This window comes from Alexandromys fortis, unplaced genomic scaffold (genome assembly GCF_014885135.2).
Source record: "Alexandromys fortis isolate MF-2015 unplaced genomic scaffold, M_Fortis_MF-2015_v1.1 scaffold_170, whole genome shotgun sequence".
NCBI lineage: Eukaryota > Metazoa > Chordata > Mammalia > Rodentia > Cricetidae > Alexandromys > Alexandromys fortis.
Window position 1 is genome coordinate 1,063,229 of NW_026068084.1, and position 16,740 is coordinate 1,079,968.

A 16,740-nucleotide genomic window follows, 5' to 3' on the forward strand; every position below is an offset into this window, starting at 1 on the left:
GCAAAATACATACTCGGGCAGAAATGTGTGGTTTTAATTGAACACCACACCAACTAGTCTACTAAGTCTTGCATTATTACACATTTCATTCAGGGCGCAGTCAAACACAAGGTGCAGTTAAGAATCAGAAGCAGGGAGTGGGCAAGCAGCATCCCCATGGCTAAGTCCTACAGATGTCTGTCATCAGTGTCTCAAGTGAGCCACCACCCATCTTTCTTTATGATTTTATGAATTTTCTCAAATAATCAAAATTACATGTTCACCTTTTACATGACGTGCAGCTCATGAATTCCTTCCCTTTTGTGATAGCAAAAGAAAACAACAAACAAAAACAGTACTGAGCATTTCAGGGGAAGAAAAAGATTTCACATTTGATTTTCTTCCTCACCATTCATGGGAAAGGTACAATACTATGTACTTTTGAGTGACAGTCCCTTGTGAGAGGCTCAGCATTATGCAAAGTTTGGTGGGAGGTCTCCCAGTTGCTTCCTGGAACTGGTAAATGAGAGCTATATCCCTTGATTTTTTTTTTTAAGCAGGTACATCTGCTAACTCCTGAGCACCTTCTACAGGCCTTGTGCTGGTCCACACTTTTCAACTCAGCTGAGATTTCTCATAAAAGGGGTAGAAATCTTGGGCTTGATCTGAGGTCTGTGAACACAGTAATTCTATTTGCCTATGGGTCACTGGTGCCTGTGGTGGAGGAGGAAGAGGCACTTAAGGCATATGAGGATAAGAGTGGTGAAACAAACACACAAAAATATCTAAGGAGAACAGACCAAGTATCAGAAAAAAATTTAATTCAAAGGCTTGACTTATCTGCTTGTCTCTAGAAGAAGACCCAGAGCCCCTCCCCTTTCATAAAAGAAAGGAAAAACCTGAGGGAAACGAAAGCTCCTCTACCTCAAGTGAGTTTTAAAAAGGAGAAAGTAAATGAAACACTCACTGCCATTGTTGCACAGCATTGCAAAATGAACATATTTGATAAAGTTCACCAGAATGTGTGGAAGCCAAGAGAGGCATAGTTTAGTCCACATATAATCAAAGACAAATTCAGAAAGCAAAATAACATCCATCTTTTGTTTTGTGACAACCAGGATTTTCACAGTAGAACCCTGGGGAAATCATTCCTGTTTTTAGAAGAGTTTATAGTTCTCAGAAGGCTAGCCATAGGATTCCCTTAGGTTTGGAGTTACAGATGATTATGAGCCATGATGGTTGCTGAGGTTCAACCCTGGACTTCTGCAAAAGCAGCCAGTTCTCGTAAACACAGAGTCATTTCTCCAGCCCCAAGTCTTAAGATTCTTAAAAAACTGATTAAGAGCTAAATGGAGCAGAAAAAAGTCCACTCAGTTTTTTTTTTTACAGACAAGTGGATTTCATTAAAATACATCATGCTTTTATTTTACTGAAAACATGACATGAAGAACACACTTTAGTATATATATATATATATATATATTTGTGTGTATACTTGTCCTTAAAGATGCCCAGTTACTACAAAGCAATACACAGTTAGGATCTAGCTTCCTATCATTTATAATCCTGATGACTCCTGAGCCTTTGAAGTTATTTACACTGTATGTGTAAGTGTGTTTGCATGTATGCTTTTAGGAAGTGGGCTTATAAAACAGAAAAGACTTGAGGATTACCATGATTAAATGCCAACTGCCTGCTAACTGGGAATCAGTGATCAAGCCACTCCCCCCCCCCCTTGTGTGTACAGCATTCATGGAATTGATTTCAGTATTCAGAAAGCATCCAGGCTGTTACTGCAGACAGTCAGGTACAGGCATCAGCAGCCAGCACTGTTTTACCATCAGACGCCTCCTCAGGAACAAATTGAATCGCTTCTGAGGCTGTGGAGCAACCAATGGAGAGTCAGCGCAAATCCTTTTGGGCTTCAACACACAGGCACACATCAATAAAGCTGTGCTCTGTGGTGAACGGCTATGGCGAGACATTCCAGCCCTGGAGCAAGACTGTTGTTCCCTAAGATGAATGGTTTACTTCCTGAAAGTACAGCCACCACCTACGTGGAAAGAGTTTATCATAGCTAACCCTGGCTTCACAGTATGGGTGTCGGGCTGGAGCGGGTGTTGTTGTTGAGATGGTTCTGACTTAGCGAGACCTGCTCTGCCTTGACACCAGGCATGGGTAACTACAACAAGCCCCAGAATTAGTTATTCCAAATAATCATGACACCAAAACACTCCTAATGCCTGCATAGACGCTGCCCCTCAGAGAGCCTGTGTTCATGAGTTTCTCTTGCATCTTGCCCACCATTGCTGTGCTACAGGGAAGCTGGTAAACTCTCCATTTCTGGTGGTGACTGTTGGGCTGAATCCTTCCTCCCCTTAAGCATCATACACACCACAGAACTGTCAGTTCTACCCCTATTTCTTAAAGAGAACACTAAAGGTACAGGTCATTAATGAAAAAAGACGAGAAACATAAATTAAAAAAAATACATTCATTTTAGAAAAATAGCCCAATGATACTCCAGCCATAAGCCAGGCTTCTTTTCTCCTCACTGTCCTATATTTGAATTCAAGAGTGTCTTATTACCTGATTTTCCCCTTTTGGGTTCTGGAAACAGTCCATTTTCCTCTGTTCCCTGGTCCCATGGGCTGCACTGGGTCCGTGGTTGCTATACCTGTGTATGTTGGGAATCTCCTGCACTATGACAATCCGTACAACTGCTCCTCAAAGCATCCTACTTTGAACACGTCTAAAAAGATCTTGGCTGACACAGATGCACTTCGTGCTGACTGGTTGTAAAGAGAACAAAAGTTCTCTGGATCAGCGATTCATTCTCGGATTAAGGCTAGAAATGTACAAGATGAGCTTGCAGTATCTTGTAGTATCAAAAATGAAGAAAACACCAAGAAGAAAACAGAACACAATCATGGAGTGTGTCCAAGTTATACCAATTTCACTAAAAAGTTCTCTAATGTAATGAAATAAAATATTATTGAGCTTATAACACAAGATATAAAATAAATATCTATGATGTGATGCTGATGGAGGAAGGAGGGGGGAAGGAAAGGCCACAGAAGAAGTCCAGGGAAAGGAAATGTGATTTAACAGTAGAATGTTTGTCTAGATGGTCCTGGGTTCAAGTTTTGGCACTGTTAGTGACAGCAAAAGAAAAACCAACCAAACAGTTATTACTATCATCTGCTTCTAAGATTAAGCACAACCCTTAGCACTCATGTGCATACTGACACAGAGACTAGTGTGGTACATAAGAAGAGGAACATACAGAAACACAGTAGTGGAGAAACCTGAGCAAACCCACTTTAAGCCAAATAATCAAGGCTAAAGTGTCCCGGTGTGCCCAGGACGTGATGCAAAGCTGATGAGACTTTCTACTTTCTCCACCTCCAGTTTGAATCATGAGAAAGACATTAGGAAGGCTCCAGCTGAGGTGCGCTCTACAAAGTAAGAGGACAGCATCAACCGTGGAGGTTACTAGGTGCAAGGAAGTACTTAAAGTTGTCTCAACCAGAAGGTGCAGAGGAGACAGAGCTACTAAGCACAAGTAAGGACCCTCAAAGACAATGCCAGGGGAAACCGAGGACACCTGAACTCCATTTCCCGTCTTCCCAAAGAGCATCCTTATTTACTCAGCAAACTTAATCAAATTTTAAGTTCAATAACTTCTGAGTTGGATCTAAGTTTAATTTTTGAAGTTTAAATTATGATTATTCTTAGGCATTAATTTATAGCTAAGCATACTGTAGTGGAGTAAGAAGGCTGAAGGTTCAATTCCAAGACCTGCCCCATAAACACAGAGTGGTTTTCACAAAGTTTCTGCAACAGCCAAACTTATTAAAAGTGTAAACTAATGTTCCCTATGTGCCGCTCTTCTTACCATGTCTGCTATAATCTTTTTCTTAAAAAAATAAATATTCTGAAAGTCATATATTCTCAGACACCACACATAAGGACCTGAGATTGATGTGCTAGTATCCCCAGGTCAGGACACAGAAGGACATCTATGTGTCTATCAAGAAAGGAATCACGGGTCATTGCTTACCAATGGCTGTGGCTCATCACTGATGAGGAAGCTGGTATCCCTGGAGACCAGGCTCTGTTAATAGCAAAAAGTGAGGGAGGGAGGGGGAGATACAGAGTTGTTAAGAATGGCCTGAGTAAAAAAAGTAACATTTAAGTTTCCAAAGCAAGAAGAGTGAGGTTCTCTCTGCAGAAATACCACACCCTGAAACCTGAACTCGATTTCTCCATCTGAAACGGTACACGAAGTTGCAAGTATGTGTGCATACATGCCCGGGTGTACACATATCTGTGTAAGGTTGGAAAGAAAAAGAGAGATGGGAGGAACAGAGGAAGGAAAAGAAACGTTGTAGAGGAAGCTCTACTAAGTCCTGAGACAATTTGCAACAGGTGAAAGGCTTCAAACCTTCTACCCCACAGTAAAATAACCAGAAGCTGTGGTATTTTTAGGATTCTGGGCAGGACCAACAGGGAACACGCATCACCGACAGGATGTTTCATGTTTCTTGCCATTGGTTTGAAGTTACTGAAAATTTGTAGCTTTGAAGAGGACACATTATGCTTTAAAACAGTGTACAATGCAAGACAAATCCCTGTGCAGATATGATACACTCAAGCCACATGCAACGAAAGTGTGTCTGCTTTCTTGGACATGGGTTTCCAATCCACCTGTTACTCAATGGTGCACACACCACAGATCTGGCTCCTGAGGTCTCACCTATCCAATTTCTCAATTTCCAGGGATAGGATCAGGAGTGGCCCCAGTGACCAGAGGTGACCTGAAGTCCATATCCACATTGGATATTCAGTTCTTCTCTCTCTCTCTCTCTCTCTCTCTCTCTCTCTCTCTCTCTCTCTCTCTCTCTCTTTGAGCATCACATCCAACATGTCACTCTAACTGCTTGGTTCTGGGCAAATCAGTTTTGAAAAACAGTGAATGTGGGTTAAGGGCACTTCAGGAGCTTTTGGGAATATACTGCATGTTGTAGAGTTTACACAGTAGATTGTAAGGAACAATAGTCTCTCTGTCTTCTTAGCTAGGAAGAAGACAGGTTGAGCACAGGTATATTCAAACTACTTCAGCCGATACAGATCATACTGGTGACTGCAAGACTGTAACAAAATAACAAATAAAACTAACCCATCAAACAGTCCTGAAATGGCAGTCTCTACAAACTAACCACAAAGAGATAGAGTGATGTCTCAGAAGTTAAGAGTAATTGCTATTCTTTTGGAGTACCTGATTTGGTTCCTAGCATCACATGTAACTCCTACATCTTCTGGCCTTTCAGGGACACCTGAATACATGTGTGTATCACAACCCCCCCACACACAACGGAAACTTAAAAAACAGAAAAATAAATATAAATAAATGGTAGAACTACATTTACACTATGAAGACAGTAAAGGAACTTAGTTTGTCCTTGTTTGATCCCAGAGCCTTAAAACATCTGCATTCTATGAACATACAGAAAAAGCAGTAGTTTTACATATGAAATGGCTGAAGCAAACCACATGGTCCTAGTAATGTCCTCACAGGAACTTGACTATCTCACACCTTAGAAAAAAGGTCAGTTTGTTCAGATTTGACCCCAAACTGGCAATTATGTCTCCAACTTGAAACATAAACTAGTAGAGTTTCTTCCTTCATTTTTAACCTCTTGTCTGTGTATTTCATTGGCTCCTGTAACCTAGATTTGTTATGTCTAAGAAGAATCCTTACTATGGTCAAGCCTATGGTTCCTCCACAGTGGCACGGCTTTCATTGTCGTGTGCCCTCCTTCCCAGTGCCCAGTCACTAGCCAGTTAAGTAAACTGATACAAAATAGAACAGCACTGGTAAGTCGATGGATGTCACATACTTCTACAAGGAACAAATGTGGTCTTATTCATTCAGAGGACTCACAGATTGTCTCATTACTCCATCATGTGTGTTTCGGGCGCACAACATGCTGTCACACGACAATCTCACTTTTCCTCCCGTCAAGACTTAGTTGATTGACTACACAAGGCTGGGACTTGCAGATACAGACAGCAACTGTATTTGATTTTATTGTTTTAGATAAAAATTGTTTTCTTAACTCTTGAGTCACTTGAACCAGATAGCCCTCAGTAAGAATATGTTTTCCATCCCAACAACCATGGTGTAAACAAGTGTCACACACAAACCAGCATTACACGTCCTTACAGTGTTTTGTTTAAAGTTATTGTCTTGCAGATCAAACCCCAGCACATCTGAACTTATTGTACAGGAAACCTCAATATGAATTCAAATGAGACTTTTCCAATACAACAATATCTTGCTTTGCTCCATTTAAAAATTGTGTTTTAAAATGAATTCTAGAACTTGTGTGACTCTTAAATCAAGCAACTGTCTGACAGTGAAACTATTTGCAAAGGGTTGGGTTTCTTAGTGAGAACACCAATCTAATGTTAAGTTTAAATAGTGAATGAGGTGTGAGATCTGTCTCACATTAAAAGATGATCAAGTCAGAGAATAATAGGTGAGGATAAACAGGGTCCAAAGCAGTTATACATCTGAGGTTCTAACCTTGACATAATCTTTGTATTTTGCATATAATAAAGTTAATACACAGACTTACCTCACTCCTTTGGAAAGCATAGTCTATTTCTTTGGCTCTTAAACCTAGAAGAAATAAGAAAAAGAAAGATAAATTGTGTTGTAAATTAGCAGGTATAGACACAGAAGAAATTATAGTATCTTTTGTGAGTGATGAAATTAACAAATTATTGGACGTCAGTGGACACTGGCAAAGAGCTTATAGTAATTTTCTTGGAAAGCTCAACAACTGCTCCAAAAGTGAGAGAACTAGACTTATAAAGAGAACTAATTAGATCTTCCCTCACATTGTATGGGAAACACCAATAACTGGAGACCTGGCATCTATACTGATACAAATAAATCAGGAAAGGTAGGTTGCAAATCAGAAAATTTAAGCGAAGTGGAAAATAGTCCTTATGATTCTATCTAAAAGTCAGAATTATATGCTATTTTCAAGGTACTAAGGGAATTTAAAGACCCTCTCAACATAGTTACTGATTCACAATATGCAGAATGAGTTGTTTTGCATTTGAAACCACTGAATTTATACCCGATGATACAGAATTGACTTTATTGCTTATTTAGGTACATAACACACATCTCATATGAGTCTGCCAGATCCTCTAGCATAAGGCAATGCACAAATCAATTATTGACAGGAAATGTGATGAAACCCGTAGAATTTCATAAAAAACATCATGTCAATAGCAAATGTTTTAAAAGGACTTTTAAAATACATACAACAAGCCAAGGAGAACATTAGAAAATCTTCTCCTTTTTCTTTGTACAACCAAACACCACTACCTGCAGGAAGTAACCCAAAGGGTATGCAAAGGAATGAAATCTGGCAGATGGATATGTTCCATTTTGTAGAATTTAAAAAACTAAAATATGTACATAATACCATTGATACCTACTCAGATTTTTAATGGACAACTGCCTTGCATTCAGAAAAGGCTGATTTGTTAATTATACATTTATTAGAAATTATGGCCATCATGGGTAAGAATGACAAATGAAGAAGACAATGTTTCAGCATATGTCTCTAAGACATTATATTACTATATAAAACATATACAGGTATACCACACAATCCTACAGGTCAGGCAGTTATAGAAAGGTTAAATTGAAGTACAAAGGATATGTTAAACAAACAGAAAGGGATGATAAACACCCCTAGAAATTGATTGCAACTTTGAATTTTTTTAATGTCAGTGAGAAAAAGGAACAACAACTGCAGAGACACTGGACAATAGAAAAAACTTCTGTATTAAATAGCTGGTGTACTTTAAGGATGTATTGACCTCAGAATGGAAACTAGATGTACTATGTTGGGGAAAGGATTTCACACCTTTTTTCTACAGGAGAAGAGAAGCTATAAATACCATCAAAATTATCAATATTCAATTTGAAAAGGACAAACCTCATTGAGGTGACAATTCTACAAGTTGTAAGGAAACCTCACAATGGCTGGGGCAGGATTCTGTTCTTGTCTTTGCAGGAAAATAGAAAATATCCATCTTTGAGATGTCAAGAGATCTTAGACATATAGATGCCTAAAGAAAAAAAGATAGCTGTCCATAAAGAATCACCAAATAAAGAAAAATTTGGTTTATGATACCAATATTCCCCGCAGGGTAAAATCTCACTCCCCAAACATAAATATCTCCTTACTTTTCAATATAATAGTAGCCCCAACTGACTTAAAAATCAAAACTGGCTTTGGAGTTGGTCTGCGGCTTAGTACTTCTATAAATCAAAACATGTTGTTAAATAAAAAACTAAGAGTTTTTGTCTTATATCAGGAGAGTCATCTGGTGTGGGACAGAAGAAAAATAAAAATTTGGGGACTAAGGTTATTACCAAAACACTGTTTTCCAAAATTCGACCTTATCCTATACCTATTTTCATCTCTATGGTACTTTTATTTCAATGTCTACTTAAATTTAAACTTTATATATATACATATATATATATGTATATATATATAATGTTTAAGTTTTCTACAGTGAATAAAATTTTCTACACTAATTTTTGAAGTCTCTGGGAAGAAGATGGTGCCACACAACAAGGATTCTACGTGGTTCATACGATGCCATTCAGGTGATAACACCACTTAAAGATTAGTTTTGGACTATAAACAATTCGGAACAATTTTGAAGTGGCTAGATGAAATAATTCAGTTTCATATACTACTCTAGCCAGGACTTGGGACAAGTCCTGAAGTTTTCCATTACACATATACTGGACAAAAAATGATATAGGCACCATTCCCAGGTCTTGACAATTAACCCAAAATTTTCTTTCAAGAGCTCCTAAAGATACTGTTGCCCCCAGACAGCAGGAAGTAAATTTAAGAATACAATGCCCATATTCACAAGAGGTAGGGTGGATGGTTTTTGATCATTCAATGGATTATAGATATTATAGATATGATAGGATAAAAGGATAGATTATTGAATCTACTCTGAAAAGAAAAAGGCAGCATACAGATATGATAAAATAAAAAGGTAGATTATTGAATGTACTTTTAAAAAGCAACTACTAATTTTAAATGTTTTACATTGAATTGGACTTTTGTATATTATATACAAATTTTGTATATTGACACAAATTTGATATTAATTTTGTTAAAACATATGGTGCATTCATTTCTAATCTTGTTCAAGGATACAGCTCATTTAACAATGTAAGGCAAATTTCTAGTCCTTGAAAATTATTATTACCAACTCTTTAGTCATATTCAAACACTTTAAAGATCTACAGAATATGGCATTTAAGATGTTTCAATAGCATAGGCTCTTTTTCATGACAATGAGACATGTCCATTTCTGGAAGTACCAATCTACTTCACAGAATATAATGGGCGTCAAAGAAACTCCACATGGAATTTGTTAAATACCATGCTTCACTGAAAAGTCTGTCAGACATGCTAGGCTTGTAGACTGAGGATGGATGTCTCAACATTATAGACGAACTTTGGGTGACTGTATAGGAAGACTACTGTTTCTGTTTTTACTCACATTTTTTGGAAGTCACTTGCTTGCACTTCCTGCATACTCAATTAATATTATTTCCCTCTTGAGTCTCTGAGGGAGTTAAGACTAGATAGTTATGTGTTTTTTTTTTAATTTACCTGATGCAGAAAGCAAGTTATGATAGAAAGTAGAAGACTTTGGACTCACCAAGATAGGATAGATATGGAGCATTTTCTCTGAATTTGTCAAATGCAAATGGACTAGACATTACTGATGCATTTATGGCCTGTATATATTGCATATAGTTATTGTACTTATTGTATATGGTTTTTCTTAGTTATAGCCTTATATTTTATTTTAGACAAAGAGGGAAAATGTAGTGGCATGGCATTTCATTTGTATTTTAATAACTAATGCTTGCCTGAAGATCAGAAAAGTAAAACAGCCACACACCTTTAATCCCAGTTGCCTCATTAGCTTGCCATACATACCAGATGTTAGTGGTGCATGCCTTTAAACCCATAACTAGAGAGGATTATAAAATATGAGGAAACAACTCTTAATCTTAGGCTCATTTTGAAGTTTCCTGGAGGCAGGGTCACCACTTTCAGACTGAGATCAAGGTAAGAGCCAGTGGCTGGCTGCTTTGCTTTTCTGGTCTTTGGGTTGAACCCCAATATCTGTCTGTGAGTTTTTATTAATCATGCCGCACTAAAGCATGGGCAACATAGAAAGATAACAGAGTTCAGTATTAGCTGTGCTTCCAGGCTCCCATTTGTTCCTCAGGCTATGTTCCCTACACAGGTGGATACAATGCATCATGGTAAACAACACAGCACCCATAGCTTCCCTTTCAGCCGACACATCAATGACACAATGGCTTCCACCTTGTAAGGTGTGTGACCTGATGTGTGTACTTGGTGTATAGAAGATTCTTGTTGATATTGTTGCAATTATTAGGATATGTTATATTCCAAATTCATTTTTTTCTGGAGTTCTGTAAATTATTTGGCTTAGGTTTCAGAATAAAGTTCTTGTAATTATTTTTATATTCATATTTTTGTGTTGCAGGAGGCATTCTTAAGATGTTAACACGTCCAATAACTCATCAGATCTTGCCTTTTTCTAAGTGGGAGCATGGTGGGGGTGGGAGGCCAAAAGGAAAAGGGGAGGAAGGAAGGGGAGTGGGAAAAATATATATCTCAGTAAAAACAATAAAAACAAGCAAACAGAAAGGTGTTAACACTTAAAAGCACAACATGAAAAAAAAACTAAAAAAAAAAAAACCAAAAAAAAAAAAAAAGCACAACATGAACCTTAATAACTGTATCATTTAGATTTTCTGAGTGTGGACTTTTTCTTGTGAAAGAGAAAAACAGAAATAAAACATCCTTTGAAAAGTATATAACATAAAAACCAAACATCAAGGGCTTTCTCGGTGAATATGCCTCAATATATAGCTTGGGATTCAACAATGCCCCAAACAGTTCTCAGTTGACTTGTGAGTGAAGGGAAGACTGATCACTCTTGCATGCCTTTGGCTATGGTTTGAGTGTGTCTCCCAGAGTTTCACATGCCAGAGGTCTGGCTTCCAGTGTGACAATATTGAGAAGGGAAGGCAAGAACCTGAAATAGAAAAAGAAAATTTGTACGCTGGCAAAGCATGAATGAGCAGCCCATATATGATGGTTCTGTTAAATTTGTCCATATTTGGGTTTCATGGTCCTAATTTATGAGGACAACTGACCAGGTCTCTTCCTCAAGAAGGCACCAGATCTCATTACAGATAGTAGTGAGTTACCATGTTGTTGCTGGGAACTGAACTCAGGACCTTTGGAAGAGCAGGCAGTGATCTTAACTGCTGAGCCATCAAGAGCCTAGTCACACATAACTGGAACACTGCAGGCATCCCATTTGGAAGAAACTCCTTTAGCTCTAGAGGAGGTTGCAGTCATTCCTTGCGAGAATGAGCTGCGAGAGAAAGAGCCCGTCATGCCCTGAGTCTTTCTCGCATTGCGTCTTACTGTAAATTGTTCTCTTGCATTTGCTCTTGCAGTATCAGTCATCGTGATATGTGGCATAGCCAGAAATCCCTCAAGCTGTACATATGTCGATAGCTCAGCTCTAAATGCGTGAACTAAATACTGCTCTGCTCCTGACATACCATCACTGTCAGACACTTCATTAAAGCAACAAAAATTAATTAACAGGCTTTATGACAAAGAAGTTAGGATCAAGACTCTCAGAGATATGTATTTATATCTCAAGTTATGGTAGCAGGGGACACCAACTTACCGAGGTGGAAGACAAGTTATCACAATTACACCAAGGAACAATGCAATCCACAAATAGGATTGCATCACAGAGTCGTCAAAAAGCAGTCCTTAAACAAGGTACACAGAGCACTTTATGGCTCCATTTTTTATGAAGAAAAAGGTGAAAATTCTAAACAGGAAACCCTCCTTTACCTGCCTCCTTTGCTCTGTTTGACATAAAATTAGGCAGGAGAGACACTTTCACTTTCAAACTCTCATCTGAACTTGACAAGATGGATTTGAAGATTTTGCCAAGGGTTGCTCTAAGTCTTCCAAGGTCCCTGCTACCCTCCCCTCACTCTGTACCCTTTAATCCCCCGCTTCCCTTCCCTGGAGTAAACTCTCTGCACTGGCTCTGCCCAGCTGATACTTCACACTGTGACAGCTCAGACATTCTCCTCTCCCTACCCTTGCCCCAAACCACTTCATAAGTTCTTTTTTCTGTGTGTTGAATCTTCTGAGCAGCAGTATTTGAGGAGGTTAGATTCTTTTTCCTCCTATATTAGACACACACACACACACACACACACACACACACACACACACACAGATCACTTGTTATCCCAGGTACAAATATTCACGACTCAGACACACACACCAAGCATGAGGCCTGGGGCTGAAATGAGAGCTGAGAGGTCCAGAGTAAGCAGAGTTCTTCCAGAGGACCAAGGCTCTGCTCACAGCACCTATATCTTGTAGCTGATAAATGTCTGTTATTATAGCTCCAAGGAACCCAAAGGTCTCTTCTGGCTTCTACAGGTACCTGCATCACACAGCAGACACGAAGACACACAAAGATAAAAATAAGGGGCTGAGGAGATGACTCAGCACTTTAGAACACATATTGCTCTTGTAGAGAGGATCAGTTTCCCTTCCCAGCACTTGCATGGCTGTTCACAACCATCTGTAACTCCAGTCCCAGGGGATATAATGCCCTCTTTGGTTTCTGAGGGCACCATGTATCCATGTAGTACACATACACACACATAAAACTCTCATACATATGAAATAAAATAAACAAAAATTTAAAACACTTAAAAGTAATTTTTTTTAAAATGTTAAAAAAAAAAGGGTCCTGAGAAGGTCAAATTTGGAGCCAGTTCTACGTGAGCACTTTGAGATCCCTCCAGCCCTGGAAACTTGCTGTATGTAGGCAAGAAAGCAGAGTTGTGAAGGGTGGTACTAACCTCTGAGGAGAGTCACCATTTACACACTACAGAGGAAAGCCAGCACAGAATGGGTGACTGGTTTCCATGGAAGGCACCTTACCATGAACACGTTCTCTTGCAAAAGCAGAGCTCAAAATAGCCCCTGTGTTTGCCAAGAGATCATCTCATGTTACGTGCTTACCAGCAGCACAAAATAAAGTATAACCACGTGGCACCATGAGCAGTGTTTTGGTAAATATCAGACCACAGATGGGTTAGTGTTCCCAAGCTCATACTGTGTCCTGATGTGCAGGAGGGAGCTCTACCACCAGGCTTTTCAAATCACCTCACAGCAGATTTCTTAGTGTGTTCCTATTGAGAACAACTAACAACTGCTTGGGAACTCAAATAACCTCATAGCTAAGGGGTGGGGGTGGGTGGTTTTATTAGACACACTGTTTAATATAGCTATAATGATATGACTTTACATCCAGCTTTTAAACTTTCATTTCAAATGCTAAACTTCAATCTACTTTTTCCAGTTACAGCTGGTCAATAGCAGTCACAGAAGCATATAAAAAAATCTGGTAGTTTGAATAAAAATGGCCCCTGTAGGCTGACATACTTGAGTTCTGCACATGGACCTGTTTGGGAGGGATAGGGCGGTGTTCCTTATTGGAGACAGTATGTCATTAGGGGTGAATGCTGAGGTTTCAGAAGATCACATCACTTCCATTTAGTTCTCTCTCTCTCTCTCTCTCTCTCTCTCTCTCTCTCTCTCTCTCTCTCTCTCTCTTTTCCTCCCTCTGCATTATGCCCATGGATCAGGACTCCAATGTCGTGTTTGCTGTCATGTTCTCTGCCATGATGGTCATGGACTCTAACCATCTGGAACTGTGATTCCCAATAAACATTTTCTTTTATAAATTGCCTTAGTCTTGGCATCCCTTCACAGCAACAGAGAAGCAACTATAACAAATGGGCTTCCAGACCAATAAAGGAAAGCATGGGACTTTCTCATTTTACACCTGAAAAAAACAGGAGTTGTCTGAGGAACTGGGCTGCCGATACCCTGCTCTCTTGAGTGTCTTGCTGCCAGGTCCAGGATTCAGATGCCAAACTTCCCATTAATATAATTTTCTCCCATGTTCACTCAAATAATAGAGATAGCTGAGATTATATAAGGAAAGATACTCCACCATGCCATTTGCCATGAAAAGAGATGAGCCTCAGCAATGTTCTGAAACTCCTTGGAGAGACAGAAGCTACATTTGTTCTCATGACAAAGGGTTGCTAGCCCCACAGCTTCTGGTAAGTAGGCTTACCCTAAGACTAAATCACATGGACCTGCACACGACTGAAAAATGAAATAGTTCATCTCCATGTGACTGCAAGGTAATATTTTTCTTTATTGTCCAGAAACTATCACAGCGTATATATTTTTGTTTCATATTTTTTCATTCAGAAAAGAAATAGAAGCCACTGGTGGGATTTAAAAAAAAAACAAACATGTAGACCCTTAGAAAACGGTGGCCATGGCTTAAGTTAGTCAATACAGAGTGACTCAGAGTGACTGCATGTTCCATGGACCTTCTGAGATAGATGCAAGAAAAATGAGAAATAATTTTGAACAATAACTTAGAAACGAATGTTCATTGCTGTATGTTCACTGTAGCATAAAGAGGGAAATTAACTTTCTGCCCAGGATTTGGTGATGGAGTGGGTGTGGCATTCCTCCACAATGGAATACCGCTTGACAAATAAAAGGAATGGTGTACTATGTGACTGAACCTCAGAAACACAGCAAGATATAAGGCAGGCAATGGTGCTACATGCCTTGAATCCCAGTTCTCGGGAGGCAGAGGTAGGCAGATCTCTGTGTGTTTGAGGCTAGCCTAGTCTACACAGTGAGATTCTGTTTCAAAAAGAAAAATAACAGGTGTGGGAAAGACAACAACAATATTCTTGGTCTTGCTAAGACCAAATAGGAAGACTACACGTGTATCTTCTAATCATTTTCGTTTAATAGAGCCAGGAGCTCCTGCCTCAGCACTCAGTCTGCAACTGGAGTCTGCCATGAGTTCGAAGTCTGCCTGGGCTACAGAGTGAGAGATTTTATCTTCTCCTCTTCCAATACCAGAACACCTATTATGTCCAAAATACTGGAAAAAAGAAGACAACAAATAAAAGCTCCAGAATTACTAAGAGAACTGAGACTTAGTTGTTCCAGAAGGAAAACTATGTTTAGGAAAAATGTGTTAACTAGACTATAAATCGACAAAACATAGGTCAGTGTAAGCTAGTGTTTTCAATAAAATAAGGCTTCATTTAAAGCGGTGTAACACACACACACACACACACACACACACACACACACACACACACCATAGTGTTCCCAAGAGCTGTTAGAACCTTGGGCAAGTCCATCCTGTAATCACTGTCTCAAAACCTGTCTGAAGGGTCTGCAGAGAGCTGATAGGAAGACATCGGGGCAAGTTCTTTACAAAAGCATCACCAACTGTGCAGACTATCCTTGGAAAACCCTGGCCCAGGACACTACAACACGCTAATCAGTCGAAGTCAGAGGGGTCCTAGACAGATGCCCGGATATCCTAGGGAGTCACAGGTTGCAGGTGTCAGGTGCACAGGTGGATCGGGGTCCATCGCGGGGCACAGAATGTCACCCTCCACCTGGCAGGAAAGGCACAGGGCAGGGCTTACCACGCTGCGAACGTTCCCCAGAAACCGCTCGCGGAGAAATTTCACACGCCTGTTCAGCACTAGCCTGCGGTCCTACCTTCCTCCTCCACCATCTCCAACAGGTCCGGGTCACCCATCTTTGCCAGCTCGTTGAAGGCACTGATGAGCGAGACGCAGGGGGCGGCTGACCGCTGCGACAGGCGGCGAGATGTCTTGGGGCGGAGGCTGAAGCGTATGGTGGGCCGCCGGTATTCCAGCTCTGGCCCTTGATACCAAGTGGAGCTCTCTCTCCTCAAGGAGCTAGAACAATTTGAGTCCAGACCCAGGCACACCCGGGGCGCCAGAGACACACGAGGCACTAGGGACACCCTGGGAACCGGGAGCACCCTGGGAGCCAGGGACGATCCGGGAGCCAGGGACGATCCAGGAGCCAGGGACGATCGAGGTGCCAGGGACAAGCGGCCCTGAGCCAAAGATCCAGAGCCGCTCTTCACACTGGGCTTCCTCTCCAGGCGGTACTTGGCCTGACTCTTGCGGCGGCGGCGGCTACCCATCAGACTGTCAGCTACGCCCTTGTGTTTTATTATCGGGGAGCGAGAGCGAGGCACTGTCCCTTCCAAGTTGGGATCTAAGAACTCCTCCCGATCCTGGCTAGGCTGGACTAAATGGCTTTCTTGATTCTGTTGCCCACCCACTTGCTCCTCCATATGCTGGCGACTCCTCCTCTTCCCTTTGGACCTTCCTGGCACCTTGCTTTTAGAGACCACCAAATCGCTGATCTCTCCAGACAGCCCAGATTCCTCCCCAGTTTCTGTCTCCTGGACTCTCAGCATCTCCATCCTTCCTCCTCCCTCCTCCAGGATTTCCACCTGGTCCTTATCTGAGCCCCTCACCATGCTTAGATCCCTGGAGACTCGAGGCCTTTCTACCCTTCTTGCCCTCTCAGGGACCCTCAACATGTTTAAATTCGTGGCGGCTTCAGGCACCTCCACCTGTCTTGCCTCCTCAGGGGCCCT

The 16,740-nt window shown here is 40.6% G+C and overlaps 1 protein-coding gene across 1 annotated transcript in view; it reads right to left on the reverse strand.

Moving 5' to 3' along the window:
- Ano5 (anoctamin 5) overlaps nt 1-16,431 on the reverse strand; it is a 93,185-nt gene extending 76,754 nt beyond the window's left edge. Inside the window, exons 1-4 of the mRNA XM_050122129.1 lie at nt 15,822-16,431; nt 6,624-6,667; nt 4,043-4,096; nt 1,818-1,859 (exon numbers count right to left, since the gene is read on the reverse strand). Coding sequence (XP_049978086.1) covers nt 1,818-1,859; nt 4,043-4,096; nt 6,624-6,667; nt 15,822-16,431 — 750 coding nt within the window. The remainder of the gene's footprint in view (nt 1-1,817; nt 1,860-4,042; nt 4,097-6,623; nt 6,668-15,821) is intronic.
- Between the last annotated feature and the right edge of the window lie 309 nt (nt 16,432-16,740).